Raw genomic sequence first — 20,307 nt, forward strand, 5'->3', positions numbered from 1 at the left:
ATTTTAAAAGAACCCAGACTTACCTACCACCCATTTACCCTGTCAGAAAAGGGAAATAGGCCGAAGCTGAGGTCCTCGATGTCCCGGGGAGGAAAAGAGAAGTGTCCTGGGATGTCCAGGCCATGATGTGAGAGATTGCCCAAGAGCCAAGGACTGCAGCTTGAATTTTGAATGTGAGGGGCATAGATTTATCCTTGAAAAACTGGTGCCTTCACAGGATGTCACTGATCCCATTTTGTATTGCCTGTTCATCCGACTAGAATGTATTAAAGCACTCTGACTGGAATTATGGCTAAAACAGTTGGCAAATACGATGAAAATGAGGCCGTGTGTTGCAGAGACTCCCCTCATACCCAGAACACAGCAGCAGGCACTAAAATGAATGGATCTTGGGCTTTGAAATAATGACACTAAAGACCAGTCAGGCTTTGCATTTATAACCCTTTCTGCCTCTAACTCCTTCCTCTGTGTCTCTGAGCAATTTAAAAGCGATTTATTCCAATCCACGTTGAAAGTGGAGAACTGGAGGTACAGAGAAGCAAACGTCTGGAGAATGAATGGGATTCGCACACTCCTCAGACTTACTGGAGAGGGAAGTGAGCCTGGTGTTCCTTCAGGTTTGGAGACAGGTGAACTGACTGATGCTTCATCAGTTCCTCGCTCATTATTTTTCCATATGAGCCATCTTTGAAGCCCTGCACCCAGGCCTAGGAAACCCTGTGCTTGGCAGAAGTTTGACCCGACATGCCGCAAGAGTGCACTTGTCGTTCGCTGACTCCAGCTGCAGGGAGTCTGTAAAGATGGAGGAATTGGGGCAGCCCGGGTGGCTCAGCAGCTTAGCGCCACCTTCGACCCAGGGTGTTGATCCTGGAGACTCCAGATTGAGTTCCACGTCAGGCTCCCTGCATGGAGCCTGCTTCTCCCTCTGCCTGTGTCTCTGCTTCTCTCTCTCTCTCTCTCTCTCTCTCTCTCTCTCTCTCTCCCCCCTCCCTCATGAATAAATAAATCTTAAAAAAAAAAAAGATACAGGAATTGGGTGCCACACTAAAATTGGGGCTAAAAAGAGCCTGGAAGTTGTTGAATCTAAAAGACTCTTCTAATCACCATATAAATTTGGATGAATTAATTATTTATCAGAGGATCATAGACAAGGCTTTCAGTCCAACAGACTGGGAATACAGTTTCAGGCAGCACTGGGTTGCATGTTTTTATTTTGGGGTTAAGTCCTCATCTTTCTTTTTTCTCTCTCTCTCTCTTTTAAGATTTTATTTATTTATTCATGAGAGACACAGGTAGAGGGAGAAGTAGGCTCCCTGCAGGGACCCCGATGTGGGACTCGATCCCAGGACCCCAGGATCTACAACCCGAGCCAAAGGCAAGCGCTCAACCACTGAGCCACCCAAGTGCCCCAAGTCCTAATCTCTTTTAATTTGATTTCTTACTGCTTCTTCCTAATTTTAACTTCTTCAGGTCCCCACCCTCCCAATCTTAGCATGGGAGGCTCCTTCAAAAATGAGGATTGGAGGATATGCAATGTATACTATCCCTGTTCCATCCCATCCCCTTGTCTGACCCCCCTTCCCCCCCGCCCATCAGCCATGACTTTGAGCTTGGATGTGGTCGAACAGTCTCTCTGAAGTCCGGGGCTTGAGGTGGCCACCACCCAGGGACCCAGACTCCTGTGCAGTTCCATGATGGCAGAGGAGCTTTGCCCGTTCTGTTTACAGGTACAATTTCAATGCCTAGAACAGTGCCTAGCTTGTATAAGGCCTTCAGGTGATTATATAAAGAATGAAGGAAAGAGTCAGGATGAAATCCATTAGCCATTTGGGATCTTGGGACCATGCCCATAAGAGTGACTTCTTGTTTTTCTCATGAATCACATACCTAAATCTCCAAGATTTCCACAGCAAATGACACTGTCCTTCTATACCCTGTGTCTGCCTCTCCATTATATTGCCTACATATCACCCAGGTGTGGCCTGTGAGAGAGCCTACGCACTTACTTAGTGATGGAGCAATCCATCCTCCATTTCAGACAGGGAAATATTCACCCTCAGATAGTCAAGGAAGCTTCATCCAAGTGGCTGATAACTAAAATTATTCCCATTCCAGCCAGATGGAAAAAAAAGTTGTATACACACGTACTCCTTTCTCCCTCTTCTCCTCTCACCTATGTGTGTAGAATGCAGAGTGTATAGCAAGGTGATTCAGTGACTTCTCTGACACAGGAACAGAAGTACATCCACACACTCATATATACACATGAAAACATTCAGCATCTCCTCCTCACAGAGACACTTGATTGCTGGAAAGATCTAATCTATTAGTATTTATTCTTTTGCTCATGTTTCTGACAAATGTGCATTCACTACTGAATACATTCCAGGCCTTATTCCAGGCGTTTGTGCTACAGGGATGACTAAGACAATTTTGCCCGTGAGCAGTATGCAGATGTAGTAGAGGGGACAAACAAGTAAACTGGTGACTACAGCGCATGAAAAGTACACAGGGAGAAGTAGTAACAATAATAAAGAGTGATGCCAACATAAAACTACTGTGATGCTATAAGCAGGGTCAACCATTTAGTCGTGCAAAATGTTGCACTGTGACTTGTGAAGTCCTTTAAATAAGAGCAGGAGCTTACTCTGAAGGACAGAAGCCAATGATCAGGCACATTTTAACAGGGCACATCTGTGTTACTGTGGTGCACATGATCATGGGGATTGTTACAATAGTGCCAGCCATTTTCTCTAACCCTTACCTATGCCCTGTTGGTGAACTACTGCTGTTTTTTTGTTTTTGTTTTTGTTTTTAAAGATTTTACTTATTCATTTGAGAGAGAGAAAGAGAGAACATGAGCAGATAGGGGCAGAGGAAGAGAAACAGACTCCCCGCTGAGCGGGGAGCCTGATGTGGGGCTCCATCCCAGGACCCCGAGATCAGGACTGGAGTCAAAGGCAGATGCTTGAATGACTGAGCCACCTAGGCACCCCCATGAATGATCTCTTCTCACAAAAGCCTTCTGACCTCAGTATCATGAGAGCCCATCCTTAACGTGACAGTGAATAGGCCTTTTGCGCTGCCTCACACCTTACAACAGTAAACATTTCATACTGGGCGGCTGAAGATTATCAGCATCTACAGTTAAGAACTTATCCCAATATTTTCTTACCCACCCCATCTCCAAGTTAACGCATTTATAATGAAATTGCAGCCCCCTGGATTTTGAACTGGCATTTCCAAATTACCGATGTGTGAACTTTTGGTTTTGGTATTGTTGTGTTTTTTTTTGTTTGTTTTTTTGTTTTTTTTTTTTTGTATTGTTGTGTTTTGTTTCTTTTTTTTTTTTTTTTTTTTTTGTGTTTTGTTTCTAAAAGGCCACTTTAGGGTAGTCTGGGAGCCTACCCAGTGAGCTGGTCTCTAGAAAATAGCCTTTGCGATAGCAGCCAACTCTGACAAACTGAGCACTTAAACATACTTGACTCGTATCATTGTCTTGTCTCCTTTGCCCTTCTAGTTCTTTGCAAGAGAATCTTCTTATAGTTTAGGTTAGGGACGTGGGCAGCCCGTGAAAGGTTATAGCCAAACCTAATGGGAGAGATCTTGGCCACTGTTCTCTTCCTTCAGCATCAAGTGCGAAAGGGACAGACACATGGCCAGAGAGGGACCCTTGAGGTTACATGGCAGCATCATCTCTCAGGAGAATACATTTCCTCCATTCTCAGCTGCCATATGGATCCTTTTTAAAGATATAAAGATTCTTTTCAAAGATACATTACCAATACTACAGGGATTCTCCATCATTAAATGAAGAAGAAACAAGTAAGGCTTAGCAATAGCACCTGGCTCATGAAACTGGCCTCTCCATGAGGCAGCCACCATAAACCATGCCTTCTTGCTCTTCTCATGGATGTCCTTCCCCCCTTTTTTTAGTCCAGATACTTTATGAAATAGAGACAACTCATAAATACACATACAGGTGCCGAACATCTTACAAAACCCACAAGCACAGCTCACACACATGTAAACTCCAGCTAAACAATACAAGGTCATGAGTGTGCAGCTGCGTGAAGTTTCATCTGGATTCAGACTCCTGTTCAGTGAACATTTTACTTCAGCCCCAACTCTGGAATATATCATTTCTACGAAACATCTCATTTAGTATTTGCAGCAGCCTCATGCAATAAAGCACTATTATTTTCACCATTATATATGTGACAGGACGGTTTAGAGAGCTTGTGATACCCTGAGTAAGGTCTCACAGCTGGAGAGAGTATGTTGTCAATGGACCTCAGCTAATCTGTAGGAGGAGGCATTAACCATTTCCCAGAGTTACAGAACTAGGAAGTGATGCAGTCGGGATTTGAGCTCCGGTTGGCCTGAGTTAGACTCTGTGCTGTCAGGTCCCACATTGTCCTCATCACTTTGTGCCAGTATTCAATTTACTGCATAAGCTAAGATGGATTCATTGCCCTGACTCCCTCCTGAACCAGTCCACTAATTTAGCTAGTTCAGGCTAGTCAGAAAAGCTATTAGGTTCAATGAGTGTCTTCTATTTTGGATATTTTTGATGTTCCCCATCCATAGTGACTAGAAACAGACTGAACTCACGTGGAGTCCTCCTAGGAACCACCTCTATCCATGTTGAAAGGATTCTCTGTTAACTACTCCAGATTTAGGGATTTAAAACAATTTCCGTTTCTCCTTTCGCACAGAGGAAGACTCTGAGTGGCTTTACTGAATCGTTTGTGGACATGTAGGAATGTTCTGGTCCTGTGCCGTGACTAAAATCTGTGGTGCTTCCTCCCTTTTCTCTTGCTCAGTGTTAAGTTCAAAAATTTAATTTTAGAGCATGTGATTCCCCCAGTTTAAAAATGCTTACTGATAAGGGGAGGAATTGCAGCCATGAAGATGGTTCCTTCATCTGGAATATCTTCATTCGATTCTGGGCTTCTGAAGGCCAGATGAAGTATAAATAAAATACACCCAGTTTCCTCTTGAAAAGGTAAGCCTCTGCTTGAATGCATTCTTGTGGTGTGTCTGTTGCTCCTGTGCTGCGGAGATCTGTACGTAGCACAGTGCTGGGGACTGGGGGAAAGGAAATTGAGTATGGTTAAGGCTCTGATGTGTGCCAAGACCCTGGCACTCAGAAGTTTCTGGGATGCCCTTTGCTGGTGAGGTGCTCTCTCTGCCTACCCTTTTGTGATTCAAACCTCAAGTGTGCTATTTGACCTTAATGCGTCTGCTCCATTATAATGTCACAGGTAATGAGTACACAGGAAATGAGAAAAAATTGCTTATTGACAGAAGTGACAACTGTTATTTTGGTGTTTCTGAGTCCTGCATTTCCTGCAATCCTAATTAGCGTGACAAGAAAACTCATTGCCAAGAAATTGTATGGATTTGCGTAAGCTTCATTCTCAAATTGTGCAGCTTTGGAGAGTTAGCCCCAACTATTTACTTTCTGTGTACTGAGATATTTTCGATGCCAGCAGGGCAGCCGAGATGGTGCAAATTGTTACTCAGATATAATTAAACCTAGGTCACATTCAAGTCCATTAGGCAACAGCCTCAAATCCTTTTAATTAATGGGTTCAGATTGGTTGGTCCGAAGGAGCTAATTAAATTTTTTTCCAGGATTTTCCGCTTAAATAGTCATTGTGCATCCTGCATTTCCTCCAAAGTTCCTTGTAATTTAGGATTGATGGAGGTATTGGCACTTTATGGCAGGCCCTGATTTTCAGAGGTCAGGACACATTGTGGGCTCCAGGTCTCTGGTTAAACCCACAGACAACCCACCCCCACCCCATCTGTATCTTCCAGCACTTTTCTTCTCAGAGTCAAAAGGATTTGGAAGCCCTTTGCTTTCTTACACCCAACCACCACCTGAGAGAGGTCATCTTTCCCCTGGAGAGGCTGCATATCTTCCCCCAAAACTGATAGGGTGGATCACAGGGCTCAAAAGCCTGAATGATGGCAACCCTGGATTCTTCATATTTAGTAAAGCTGCAATGTCTTGGGACTAGTCCCTCCCAGTCTTGCCTTCCATTTCTTCTGCTGTTCTCAGACATCTCCCCCAACCCACCGCCCAGTCACATGCTCAGGCCACACCCTCTACACTTCAGTTCTCTCTGATAATTTCACTCCTGTCAGCTACTTATTAAGAGTAAGATCCAGAGGTGCCTGGGTGGCTCTGTCAGTGAAGCGTCCACCTCTTCATTTCAGAACAAGTCATGATCTCCAGGTCATGAGATAGAGCCCCATGTTGGGATCTGTGCTCCGCGAAGATTCTGCTTGAGGTTCTCAATCTAGCTCTAATAAATAAACAAATTAATTAATTAAAATATTTAAAAGTTAAGAGTAAGATACAGAAACAGGGCCTCCAAGTGGTGGTGGAGATGCTTCTCCTATCCTACACCCTCCAGGCCCCTGCAAACATGATGTTCCTCACGCACACATCCGCAGAGGTTCTGCCCGAGGGCTAGTGCCCCCAGCTGGCAGTGGGAGCTCTGCTGGCCACTCATAGCTGCTCTCCTCAACTCCTCCAGCGGAGGTCCCTGGCAGTTATATTTGGTCATCTCAAGGTTTTATAGGAAATGAAAGGCTATTCCTCCAAAACAAACAAGCAAGAAAGGTCAAGTACCCTGTTTCGTGCAAAAAGAACATACAGTCATAGGATAGGGAGTCTACCCAGAAAACCTGGGATTTTTGTTTCTTGTCCCAGAAGAATCCCTGTGGGGGCTCCAGTGTTTCCAGTGTGGGCCATGCTCACTGTTCAGTCCGGGTTTTGAGCGCTCAGGACAAACTATCTGGGGCTCTCAGTGGTGCCCAGGGAACCCGCACCTGGGACCCAGGTCTCTTGGCCCCACATCATTCTAAGCAACCATTCCATTGACACCCCCTGCGAAGACGGAATTGCTGAGGAGGGGCCCCAGAGAGGAGACTCGAGCCTGCCCTGTATCCACTTCACCAGTATCCTTCACTCCGGGGCCTGGCTGTGTGGGTGTTCCTCAGCCTGATGGCAGGAGGGAAGGATGCCGTGGGGCCCAGTTATCCTTCCGTGATCTGTGTGCCTCTGGAGGCTGGAGCCATCTCAGCACTGGCCTCTGGGAGCAACGGACCTGGCGGGTCACTAGCTTACAGCCCTCCAGCCCTGGGAGAGACCCTCCGTGGAAGGTGGAGGGGGTGGGGCGGAGAAGTGAAGTGACAGACCCAGTGGGTCACTAGCTTACAGCCCTCCAGCCCTGGGAGAGACACTCCGTGGGAGGTGGAGGGGGTGGGGCGGAGAAGCCAAGTGACAGACCCAGTGGGTCACTAGCTTACAGCCCCCCAGCCCTGGGAGAGACCCGTGGGGTTGGGGGGCAGGCGGAGTGATGGACCCGGTGGGTCACTAGCTTACAGCCCCCCAGCCCTGGGAGAGACCCTCCGTGGGAGGTGGAGGGGGGGCGGAGAAGCGAAGTGACAGACCCAGTGGGTCACTAGCTTACAGCCCCCCAGCCCTGGGAGAGGTTGGGGGGGCGCGGTAGGCAGTGAGGCGTTTCCCTGAGATGCTGCTTCGGTTTGGGGCCGAGAATCCCGGCTGCAGCAAGGCCGCTTTGTCCCGGGCCCGAGGCCGGAGAGTGTGCGTCTGCTGCCATCTCTCGCCCGGCGGCCGAAGCGCGCTGGGGCTCGTGAGGAGGGAAGCTCCGCACCCGCTCGCCTCCACTGAGGGGGAGATCAAAACAAAGTTGTTGGTGTCCCCCAGTGAAAACCCCATTACGAAAACCCGTGTTTACTGACCTACCCTCATTTTAAAGCCGCTCCATTTGAACTGTAATCAAACCGCCAAGTGACCTTTCTGTCCCTCCACCCAGAGTCCCTGAAAGGGCCTGTTGTTCCTTTGGTTCAATGAAGAAACCTTCTGTTTAGTTAAGCAAGTGTTTTTCCAGTCTTGTCTCCTGGTGAGTTACAGAAAGATTATTGTTGGGTCTCGGTTTTTGTTGTTGTTGTTTTATTCTTTGAATACCCCTGCCTCCCTGCCCCCTCAACTGTCCCACCTCCACACTTCTTTCTTTTTGTTAAGATTTTATTTATTTATTCATGAGAGACCCAGGAAGAGAGGCAGAGACATAAGCAGAGGGAGAAGCAGGCTCCGTGCGGGGAGCCCGATGAGGGACTGGATCCCAGGACCCCAGGATCATGCCCTGAGCCGAAGGCAGATGCTCAACCACTGAGCCACCCAGGCACCCCCCCATACACATTTATTTCTTTACTTACCTCCCCCCCCCCAGAAGAGGAGGACATAATGACCTGAGCAGCTTCATGAGCCCCTAATGGTCCCCGGTCCTGTTTTTCAGTTCCTGATGTGAGCTGCCTTCTCTTCACCCTACCCCCTAGGGCCTGGGAATTTTCCAGAGTCTCTGAGGTTTCCACATGGGGATGAAGCACAGAATAGCCCCCTGTGAGCCAGGGCCACCGGGCCTGATTGCTGTGTTTATATATGGTGTGCTTTTTTGTCTTACAGTTGTTTGTTGGACTCGGGTTCCCTTATGAGGGCCCAGCTCCCCTGGAGGCCATCGCAAATGGATGTGCTTTTCTGAACCCCAAGTTCAGCCCACCCAAAAGCAGCAAGAACACAGACTTTTTCATTGGCAAGCCAACTCTGAGAGAGGTAAGCCTCTATACAAAACCATCCTGCTTCCAGCAGCCTGAATCCTTGCTGCTTGCTGAGTGCTGGGGCTCATTCAGACCTCCTGGCCTTGGACAGCAGGTAGCGTCAGCTCCATTTAACAGAGCTGGGTGGGAGGAGGGAGCGTGCAGGGGCCCAGGGAGGAACCGCTGATGCCACCTCCTAATGGGGTGGTGACAGAGCCAGGCCTCACCTCCAGTTCTGCCCCTCTACAAACTGGGGCATCATCTCACTCTGCCTCAGCTCTGTCCTGTTTCCCACAGACCTCTCTAGCCTCCTTAGTGGCTGAGCGCTTTTTGAATGTTTAGAATTGGTGGAATCAGGAAATCCACTGGCTAACTTACGGCATCGTTGGAGAGTCTGCTCTCCACAATGGGCTGAGGGGGAATAAAGAGTAGGCCCTCCGTCATGAGGTTCTTAACTGTCAACCCAGAGAGACGAGACATAGGATGGGCAACTGAAGTCACATGCCTGGTGTTCTAGGCTACCATCAGCAGACAGCATCCTGAGAAGTAATCCTGCCATTGCTCAAACTGTTTGCAGAAGCCTTATTTGAATTGCTTTCAGAGATCCTCTTAAAAATCCACAGCAGGAGATGAATCACCACTGAAGGCAGTTGGATTCGATTTGGGGCAATAAACAAGTCATTTAGAGCATGTGGGTGATCAAGCTGGTGTTTCTGTAGCTAGTCTGAGACAGGTGTGTGCAAGAGACCATAAGATTGATTTTCTTATTATTTCTGTGGCTCTGTGGGCTGCTCACAAGGAGGAAGCCCCTACAAGCTGGAATCCTGGCGGTGCCCCTGTCACTGGGGGCCTTCCCCTGGGAGATGGCACTGGTGGGCACCCATGATGGAGCTGTAGTATAGCAGCACTATGATTAAAGCACATGCTTTTCAGTCCTGATACTTTTTAACCTTCCTGAGTTGATTATCCCAAACTCCCCTTTCCCCAGAAAGAACACGAAATGCGTTTTCGTTCTTTCACTCATTCTTCACTGGTCAGTCAGAGAGCTTACCAATTCACAGAGCCGATTATTTTGAGAGTTCTCTTTTCTGGCCCTCCCTGTCAGTGGCAGAGAGGCCAAAGGAGGTGGAGGAAGAGGATGGAGATCCATAAAAAATCCTCAAAAAGGAGAATCTATGGCCTGCATGACCTGTGTGTGTGTTGGCTGGCATGCTTGCTTTTCGTTCTGCTGGTACAGTACATTTGAATTCTTCCTCTGAGGGAGCTGTTCCTTTGAGGGAAGTCACTCGTCAGCAATCCTTAATGCACACTTGTGTGCCAGGTGTTGTGAGAGGTGCCAGGGCACAGATCAGGAGTGCTCAGCCCGGCACTGAAGAGCTTACTCTTTGGATTGATCTGAAGAGACGTTCCCCAGCCGTGAGAACATCTCAGTTTAGGAATCTCTGCTCTCCTGTGTGACTAACTTCTTTGAAACTTTTGGGATAGAGTTTAGGATAGAAAATTTGGGCCAAAAAAAAGAAAGAAAGAAAAAAATTTGGGCCAATAAATCATCCCTACGTTTTCAGTTAGATGTAAGAAATCTCTGAAGTTTTCTGCCCACAAGACGATAATTATCTGTAGTTTTTTTTTACTTGTGATTAAATATACATAATTTAAAACTTAGCATTTTAAGCGTACAGTTTACTGGTATTAAATATACTCCCAGTCTTGTGTGACCATAACCACCACCCATTTCCAGAACTTACTCATCATTTGAAACAGAAACTGTGCTCATTAAATAACAACTCCCCACAGCCCCTGGTAATCTCCCCTCTATTTTGCTCTCTAAATTTTCCTTTTCTAGGTTTCCAGTGTAAGTGAAATCATACACTATTTGGTCTTTCATGACCGACTTGTTTTACTTAGTGTAACGTTGTCAAGGTTCATAGCACATGTCGGAATCTCATTCCTTGTAGAGGCTGAGATCCAGTCCAGGCTCCTGCAGTGCATTTAACTGCCATGCCTCCTGAATCTCCTCCAGTCTGTGGCCATTCTTCACTCATTGTCTTTCATGACCATGACACTTTGAAAGAGCACTAGTTAGGTGTTTTTTTATACCCTTGCCCACTTTGGAGCTGACAGGTGGTTGTCTTTGTAGTCAGTTTGAGATGACATTTTTAGCAAGAATGTCACAGAAGTTGCGGCTTTCTCACTGCACCCTACGGTGGAGGGGCATGATATCAATATGTCTAATTACTGATAGTGTTCATCTTGATCACTTGGTTGAAGTCGTGTCTGCTGGGTTTCTTCACTAGAAAGTTACTATTTTTCTCTATATTGGAAAAAATATTTTGAAACTACAAATATTCTGGTTCTCTTCAAATTTTTTTTTTTTTGCCCATTTATTTTTACCATGTGTCAGCAGATCTTGCCTACAACAGTTATTATGGTAGTTCTAATGGTGGTTTTCTTTTTCCCCTCATTGTGATTTTTTTTTGAATGCATGAAAAGCTAAGAAACCTGTCTTTTCTCACTGCTGTTTCTATGTATGAACCTTTGGAAAATGATCAGTCAAAAGTTTCTTTCTTTTTTAAAGATTTTATTTATTTATTGACAAGAGACACACAGAGAGTGAGAGGAAGAGACACAGGCAGAGGGAGAAGCAGGCTCCATGCAGGGAGCCCGACGCGGGACTCGATCCCAGGACTCCAGGATCATGCCCTGGGCCAAAGGCAGGCTCTAAACCGCTGAGCCACCCAGGGATGCCCAAAAGTATCTTAGGCTACATTGGCAACTGGCACCTTTCTGTTATTGATAATTCTAAAGATTTTGATGACACTTTATTACAACTGAGTATCTTTTCCTGAAAAACAAAAACAAAAACAAAAAAACTTTAGGACACTCAATCCACTTCCCAGGGAATGCTGTAATGTTAGAGATCAGATCCACCAGTAAAAGTTATTGAGGAAAGGATGTCCATCATTTCCTATCAGTTGTCATCACCTAGTAATTTGCTTCTCGTTGGGATGGTGGAAGCTTTTCATTCTTCATGGCTTAAAAAGAGACTAGGCATTAGAGCTGCCCACATGCCCTCTCCCCATGCTTGGTTCCTCCCATCCCTTTAGATGACTCCGCCAGTGCTTAAATGGGATTCCAGTTAGAATGGCACTGTGGGATCCTCTCAGTAGTTGCTGTGCAAGTGACCTCATACAGATGACTCCATCAGTCCTGGGTTCCCACAGGAGGGCTGGATGCAGAAGGTCAGTTGACAGATGTTCATTGTGTCCCCACAGGATCCATGGTACTAGCTGCCATATTGGGGAAACTTAATAAGACACATTTCCTGTTTTCCAGGAGGTCAAATTTTGATACAGAAAGAAAGAGCTAAGTCAATCAAGGAGGGGGTGTCAACTTGGCATTGTGCCAAGTGGAGAACTTGCTGGGTTGAACTGAAAAGGGGTGGATGGTGGAGCTGTGCTGTAAAGGAAAAGTAGGGGTTTCAAGCTGAAAAGGCATGAATGTTGATGAGTTGGAGGGAAATCGCAAGAGGGTCACTTGGCTTTATGCAGGAGGGCAGGTTCCATCTGATGTCTGTCTCCTTCTCTGTGGGAGACAGTGCAGAGAGCAGGCTGGGAGCCAGCAACATCACACAGCTTTGGGAAGACCCAATGAACTTGACTTCAGGGCCAGGTGGGCCACCCACTCTGCTCTTTCAGCCCACAAAAGCCCTAACCAAAGTTGCTTTTCACTGGAAGAGAGCTATCAAGAGTTCTATAGATGTCCAGGGGTCAAACATCCCTAGAAATCAATTATTCCTTTTTTTTTTTCACCCTGCAAATGGAGAAATTTTAACCAAAGTGGACATAACTACAAAGCTGTTTTTTCATGCCCCTGCTAGTCTTTCCAGTTAAGCAATGATCAATCCATGTAAATCAATCTGTATATAAATTGCATATGTCCCTCCTTTGCCTTGAATAGAAAGAAAAAAGTCTAAATATCTACATAAGAGTTAAGAGTTTAGGTTTTTTTTTTATTTTTTTTTAAGATTATTTATTTATTTATTTATTCATGAGAGACACAGAGAGAGAGAGGCAGAGACACAGGCAGAGGGAGAAGCAGGCTCCATGCAGGGAGCCTGATGTGGGACTCGATCCCAGGACTCCAGAACCACACCCTGGGCTGAAGGTGGCGCTAAACCACTGAGCCACCTGGGCTGCCCAAGAGTTTAGTTTTATTTTTGTCTTTTACACTGGACCAATTTTTAAAACCGCAATGTATATACTCAAGGGAAAACATTCCATATGCCTTTAAGTAATGTGGTCCGTTCAAGTTCTACTTTCAATGTGATACAAATTGGATTTTTATCATTATGTTGGGAAAACATTAGCAAGTTCTTAATCATTATTTGGACATTTTGTAAACCATTAGAAATTCTTTGGCTTCAGGGGTTTTTTTCCATAAAGAGAACTCACGTTCTCCTTAGAAATTTAATAGTCGCTCTGAAGTAATGTCTCATATGTAATAAGATTTTCATTACTTTTACAAACTATACTCCAGTAAATTTACTGATTGATATACAGAGAAGTAGCTCACTTCAGATAGTTCTCAATAAATTAACAGGGGGGAGCATATCATTCAGAGGGGAAATAATAAATCATGAAATGCCTTACTCATTAAAATTAAGTAACCCTCAATAAATGTAAATGAATAAAATGATAATGGCTCAGCGTTTTGTATTTTCCAAGTGCTTAGAGCAACCTTGCAAATAAACAGGGACCTTACAAAGGAGCGGTGGGGAGAGAGATTGCCAATATGTAAGTGGCTGCAGAGTGACAGTGACAGCAACTTTAATTTACCCTGATTCCATCGGAAGAATTAATCACTTTGTTCTCCAGGCCACCAAGTGAAAACGGGGTGACATTTTGCTCATCTTCAAAAAGCTCTACTGCAGGAATAAATTCAATCCTGGGATTTTTTTTTTTTTTAAGTTTTGGCAGGTTTTAGGAGCGTGATTAAAAGATTGGAGTTTACTTAAGGCTTTCTTTCCATCTTTGTCTTAAGAAGCCAGTAGATACTTGATAATTGTCATCTTCCTTTCTGTCAAAAGCTAATGCGTTGTTGAAGGATCTCAATTTGAATTTGCTCTGTATTTCCTGGCTGTGTGGTCTTGTGGAATTGTAAATGCCTGTAAATCTCAAAATTTTCATTGATACATAGGAAATGTAATAAAAAATGTGGGTGATTAGCACAGTGCCTGGGCCAGCCAGAGGCTTCACTGATACATGTTGAATCTAAAATGTGTGTTGAGGGGGAAAAAGGAAAATGAAGCTTCCCCAGCTCCATGAAGCTGCTACAGTCACTCTGTAGGTTCTATCGCTGAGCAAAAGAGAGTCCATGTCAGAAGAACAGAAATGAACAGGCCAATGAGGGGCGTGATTCTAGCAGAGGAGGGCAGGAGCAAAGTCTAGGATATTTTCTCCTCAGAAGCATGATTTCCAGGGGCACCTGGATGGCTCAGTCAGTAAAGCATCTGACTCTTGATTTCAACTCAGGTCATTATCTCAGGGTCCTAAGATATAGCCCTGAGTCAGGCTCCACATTCAGTGGGGAGTCTACTTGAGATTCTCTCTCCCTCTGCCCCTCTCCCTGCCTCTCTCTCAACTAAATAACCCTTAAAAGAGAGAAAGAGAGAACAAACGAACCATGATTTCCATGAGAGGATGCCAGTAATGGCCAGGAGCTGAGGCCTGATAAATTCTGGGTTTCCTGCTCTAAGTAGAGTGTGCACATAATTGATGAGATAGGATAGGAAGAATGGTGGCTAGGAGTGAGATGGAGAGGGACCAGTTAAATCATCCCATTCTCTGAGTATACTAGAGTCTAAAGAAAAAGGGAACCAGCTTAGCCTTTCTAAAGCAATAGCCTCAACCCTACCAGACCGAACACCTGTTTCTCCTACAACTATGTTGTAAGATCTATTTTTCTGTCCTGAAATAAAATTCATAAATAATATACCCTGTCTACATATGTAATTTCAAAAAAGAATGATTCCCTAACTCTAATATAAAGGAAAAGAATTTACAGTAAGAAAATACATATTTTGGTGTATATATAGTCAAGAAATACCATACCGTACCCAAGAACTATGGTAGAAAACAAGTCTCATTCCTCCTTACAATGAGTAAGTTTGTTCTTAAGAAGAAGAAAACATTCAGTTGAATATGGTCAGCCCTTTTTGCTCATAAGTGATATTATAAAAGAGAAAGGTAAGTTATAAAGTGCTTATATATATGCATATAATAGCCATTGCCATTAATATGAGAGCTACAAATAGAGACTAATTTGGGGGTGTTGTATTGGAGACTCATGTAATCTGAGTGACATTGACTTTGCTGCCCTGGTTTTTCCAAAGCAGTAACAGCTTATTGGTGAAGTTCCAAAGAAAACAGTACAAACATCCCTTGATTTACATGGTAATTATGTTTCTGAGAAATTCAATGTATATTAAAATGGTGCCAAACAGTTAGATTCTGTGAGCCCACATGGAAGCCCAGCAGGGTACATGCAAGCTGTATGGGAAGAGGACAGCCTGCCTCGTGTAGGACTATAACCAGTCATGAGGCATCTGCACCCCTGTCCCTCACTCACAGATTCACAGATCAAGGTAGCACCCCAGTCTTTGTGAGAACTGAGGATGCTCTTACCAATGTCCAGAAAGTTCCCTTCACATTACTCCCTGAAAGGGATACAAGAATAAAGGTGGAAGCCAGTTTGAGTGGTAAATTTAGCTGTCAAAGAATGGACTCTTCAAGTCTGGCCCCCACTTTGTTCTTAAAATAAAAGCTCTGAATTTAGGGTTTTGCTGAATCGAAATTGTCTTTATAAGTATTGATGCTTCGTTGTTATGCTAATGATTAGTCCTGAAACCATTACCGAATTCTCTGTTTTTCTGGTTGCCTTATTTCTCTTTCTTCATATTTCACTTGTGCCATTACGTGTCCTCCTATGACTTGAAAGCTTTTGGCTTTATTGTAATTTTCTTATGCTTAACTGTGTGTCCTCACCCCTGTTTTTTAACAGACACTAGTTTGATCTATGATTTTTAGGGCTGGGATATGACCAACAGTTAAATTTTCATTGTATCTTGGTGTCGCTTTGACAATTGAAGCCACCTGTAACAGCCAATGTGTCACCTGGTTTTGACATTTCCGTGGGATTTAAGATCTGGAGCTATCACTCTTTTATTGTTCTTCAGTTATGGGTCCTCAGGAGGTTTTGATCATCAGGGAGAGACAAAAATGTCTTGTTAGCTACGCAAGTACAATGCCATAAAAAGCATAACGCTTCATCTACCACAGAAGGTGTAGGGAAAAAAGTATTTGTGAGACTCAGGTGTTCTGTCTCTCTCTTCCAGCTGACTTCCCAGCATCCTTATGCTGAAGTTTTCATCGGCCGGCCCCACGTTTGGACGGTTGACCTCAGCAATCAGGAGGAAGTGGAGGATGCCGTGAAAGCAATTTTAAGTCAGAAGGTTGTGTCTTTTATTCCATTTTTCCCCATCTGTACAATCCCAGGGAGGGATGGTGGGTGCTCTGGCAGATGGAAGTAGAGCTGCTGCCCCTGTGTGCGTGGATCCTACAGAATATTTTGGCATGACTCCTGGGTCGCAGATACAATAGTAGGAGTTTGAATTACACTTGTTTCACTGCCTAATTATGGAGCTTTCTCAGAGGTCAGAAAACACAGACTTGCTCCCCTACAAAAAAGTTAGGATGATAGGAACTATTAAAGAAATACCAGGAAATGGGGGTTTTTTGTCGTTGTTTTTAAATATTTTATTTATTTATTCATGAGAGACACAGAGAGAGAGGCAGAGACATAGGCAGAGGGGGAAGCAGGCTCCATGCATAGAGCCCGATGTGGGACTCAATCCCAGGACTCCAGGATCACTCCCTGAGCCAAAGCCAGATGCTTAACCACTGAGCCACCCAGGCATCCCTGGGAAATGTTTTTATATGGCCTTTATTTATTCGGCTTTTTTGCCTAAACCTACCTACCTATCTATCTATCTATCTATCTATCTATCTATCTATCTATCTATGATGGAGACATACTGAGCACAAGACCGGGGGTGGGGGGGAGAGAGAAGCAGACCCCGCACTGAGCAGGAAGCCCTACATGGGGCTCCATCTTGGGATCAAGACCCAAGCCAAAGGCAGATACCCAACTGACTGAGCAACCCACACACCCCTTAGCTAAACCTCGTAATATTATTTTGTATAAGTAACATTGCTGGATTCTCATCATCAATTTAGCAGACATTATGTACCTACTGTATGCAGAGCACCCTCTTACTGCCCAGTGAAGAAGGGCCACATTAACCTCTCTCAGCTCCCAGACTGCCTTCCACACCTTGGGGGCACCCTGCACTCTGAACTCCTACTAGGACACTATTTATACTCTCTTACAATTATTTAGAAGAAGCAGTATAGGCATGGTTTAAAGAGGACAAGCTGGAATTAGCTTGGGGTTGGGATTCTAGCTCTACCACCTATAAGTAGTGTCCCTAGGGCAGTTACTTAACCTCTGAGTCTTAGTTTCTTCATCTCTTTAAGTAGGCTAGGATTACCTACTATATAGATATTTGTAAGTATTCAATGAGATAATGAATATAAAGCACTTAAGAGGAGCATCTACCCCATAGTAAGTGTATAGTTGGTATTATTAAGTCACTGTTAGTATTACACATACAATATTCTTATTTTTGTTATTGACAGTCTGGATTTACATTAGACTGTCTGCAACATGAGAGCAGGAAATCTCACTGTCGTGAAAGTGAGTTACCTAATGGATTGAGAGAAGGAGGAATAGGTATTTGCCAAATATGTTTAGTGCCAACAATAACATGCAAAAATGGAGAAGTAGAAGTCGGGGGATTCTTTCTGGAAAATGAAACACTAGGTAAGTCTTTGAGGATGAGTAGGAATTGGCAAAGCTAATACCTAGAAGGACATGGGTTCAAGGCACAGTGTGAGTAAAGGGGAAGAGGTGGAGTGGAATGTGGCCCCACTGGGCTGACACAGAGTATCAGCCACAACAGCCAGAGCTTCACCACCAGAGAGTCATTCCTGTGGAGACTGATGCTAGGATAAATATATTAAAAGGTTTGGTGAAAAAGGTAGACGATATATGCAAACAGATGGGGAATTTCAACAGAAAGCTAGAGACTTTTTCCTCAAAGCCAAAGGAAAAAATGCTAAAGCTGAAAAATATATCAGAATGAAGAACTCTTTCAGTGGCCTTAGCAGCAGAGAAAAAATCAGTGAACTTACCAATAGAATTATCAAGAGAAATTGTCCAAATTGAAACAAAAAGAAAAAATGAAATTAAAAAAAAACATACGAGACCTATGGGACAATATCAAACAGCCCAATTTATATATCATTGGAATCTCAGAAGGAGGAGAGAATAGCCAGAAGACATATTTGAAAAGATAATGGCTAAGAATTTTCTGAAATGAATGAATGACATCGACCTACAGATCCTGGGAGCTCAGTGAACCCCAAGCAAGATAATTATGAAGAAAAACAAGTATATCTTATTGCCAAAGTGCTGAAAACAAAAAAAAAATATAGGGAAAAGATCTCAAAAGCAATCAGAAAATTTTATTCCATTTAGCCGGTTAGCAATATGAAAGACCACCAGCTTTTCATCAGAAATAAGGTCCTTCAGAGACAGAAAGTATAGGGCCTTTAAAACAGGTCATAATAAGGATTCTGGATTTTATGTTAAGTATGATTGGAAGTTTTGAGCAGGGAAATGGCATGACCTAGTTTACATTTTCAGTCATCAAGAGAAATTGCAGAATATGTCTGACTTAAAATCCTATGGTTAGTAGGTAGAAGAAATAATCAGGACTCAACTCCTGGCCTTCTGCACCTTCTAAAACCATCTGTCATTGAGTGATGCCAGGCCACCTCTGTCCAGGGTCAGCTGATCTTGAGGAATTGTACTCTGACTTAGAGCAGTGAATGGGTACTAGAAGAGACAGGACCTCTCACAAGACAGGAGGTAAATAGAGAAGAAAGGAAAAGGTAGGAAGATAATAGGTTTCCAAGGCCAGCAGGAATTACACAGTGCAGCCTGCAGGCATCCTTCCTGTGGCCATGAGAGTAGCGGTTCTTGTCCCACAAAGCAGGACGGCCAAGAACATTTCCCCCATTTCTCCACAACTGGATGTGGTCTCAGCATTCCCTTCCATTCCATTCCCCAAAGAGGCTTTGACTTGTTCCTGAAGGATTATCATGCAGAAATTACCGTGTGCCCCCTGCCCCAGTCCCCACAATAGCTCCTACATCAGAAGCTCATCAGTGTTCTTTTATATCCAAAGCCAGGAGTCTGGAGAACTTTCCCATACAGAGGGCCCTGTTCCTGTCCACAGCAGGAGGACTAGTGAGACTCACTGGCTGGGGTGGTTTAAGAATGCAATTACCTTTTCTTTCTTTCTTTCTTTCTTTCTTTCTTTCTTTCTTTCTTTCTTTCTTTCTTTCTTCTTTCTTTCTTTCTTTCTTTCTTCTTTTCTTTTCTTTTCTTTCTTTTCTTTTCTTTTCTTTTATAGGAAAATCATTGGGCTTCATATTATTTAAAACTGTGAACAGGCCACAAAGCAATAAATGAATCAGCATCCCTTGGTTAAGTTTGGTTGGTAGGAGGACACAGGAAGAGCCATTTTGCCGTGTTTATTACCTTCAGCCTTTTGAATTAACTCCTTTCCATTTCTAACGGCTGCCCTTTGGAATAAGTTGTAGGTATGGCCCCTGAGTATTCAGGCTGCTTCCCACCACAAAATTGAATCCGTTGATGTCATGACAGATGGCCACCAATGTTTATTTCACTCCAGAAATTCTACTTGTCATCACATAAATGAGCCTGATATGCCAAGTCCTCTGTTGTAGTTTCTTTCTTTTCCTTCTGTGAACCTTTGAGAGGAGAACCTTTCTGTAGGCCAGTCACAGAAAGCCTCTGGAATCACCCAGAGGTTGAGTAAATAAATAATCTTAAAAGGAAAGAAAAATTGTACTTTTCATGTGAAGGGCTATATCTGGGTCTGAGAGGGCACAGCACTTGCAGAAGGTTGAGGTGAGAAGGAGCTGGCTTGCCACATGGAAGTCAGTTTTCTAAGTATTTTGAGCTCTTCTGTGGTGCTTTGTTGAGGAACAAGACGACCCGTGTTATTGCACAATAGTCCAGCCCCAGTAGTACAGTACCCTCAGCTCAGCTCCCTTTAGCTCTCCCTGGATAGATGTAGGCAGGGATGGCTGAGATAAAAACTCTGTGATGCATTATATGATTGTGGGTTTGAAAACCTATTATGAAATTAACAGTCATGGTTAAAGATTTCACATGTAATTTGTGAATCAGCACACAAAGAAAGGGGAGAAGGTGCCCTGAGACCAACTGCTTGGCTGCCCATGGAAGGATGTCTTCTCTGTCAACTGCCCCGTGTTCCACAGGCCTCAACCCACAGGTGTTCTGTCCAGGTCTCCACCCTGTAAACTTAAGATAAGCAAGTGTAGACCTAAGCAGGAGATGTTGATGGTGGCCCTCTATCCTGTTGCTGGCAAGTACTCTTGGGCTCTCTGAAGTCGTCACAGACTGGATTGCTAGTGATTTTATCCCAAGTGTAAAAGT

At 44.2% G+C, this 20,307-nt stretch overlaps 1 protein-coding gene across 7 annotated transcripts in view; it reads left to right on the forward strand.

Moving 5' to 3' along the window:
• Positions 1–20,307, forward strand: part of MGAT5 (alpha-1,6-mannosylglycoprotein 6-beta-N-acetylglucosaminyltransferase) — a 338,877-nt gene that overhangs the window by 293,859 nt on the left and 24,711 nt on the right. For all 7 annotated transcript variants that reach the window (XM_038565049.1, XM_038565050.1, XM_038565053.1 and 4 more), the window contains 2 exons: positions 8,507–8,653; positions 16,031–16,147. In XM_038565049.1, the coding sequence (XP_038420977.1) occupies positions 8,507–8,653; positions 16,031–16,147 (264 nt within the window). The remainder of the gene's footprint in view (positions 1–8,506; positions 8,654–16,030; positions 16,148–20,307) is intronic.

This window comes from Canis lupus, chromosome 19 (assembly GCF_011100685.1).
Source record: "Canis lupus familiaris isolate Mischka breed German Shepherd chromosome 19, alternate assembly UU_Cfam_GSD_1.0, whole genome shotgun sequence".
In the NCBI taxonomy this organism is placed as follows: domain Eukaryota; kingdom Metazoa; phylum Chordata; class Mammalia; order Carnivora; family Canidae; genus Canis; species Canis lupus.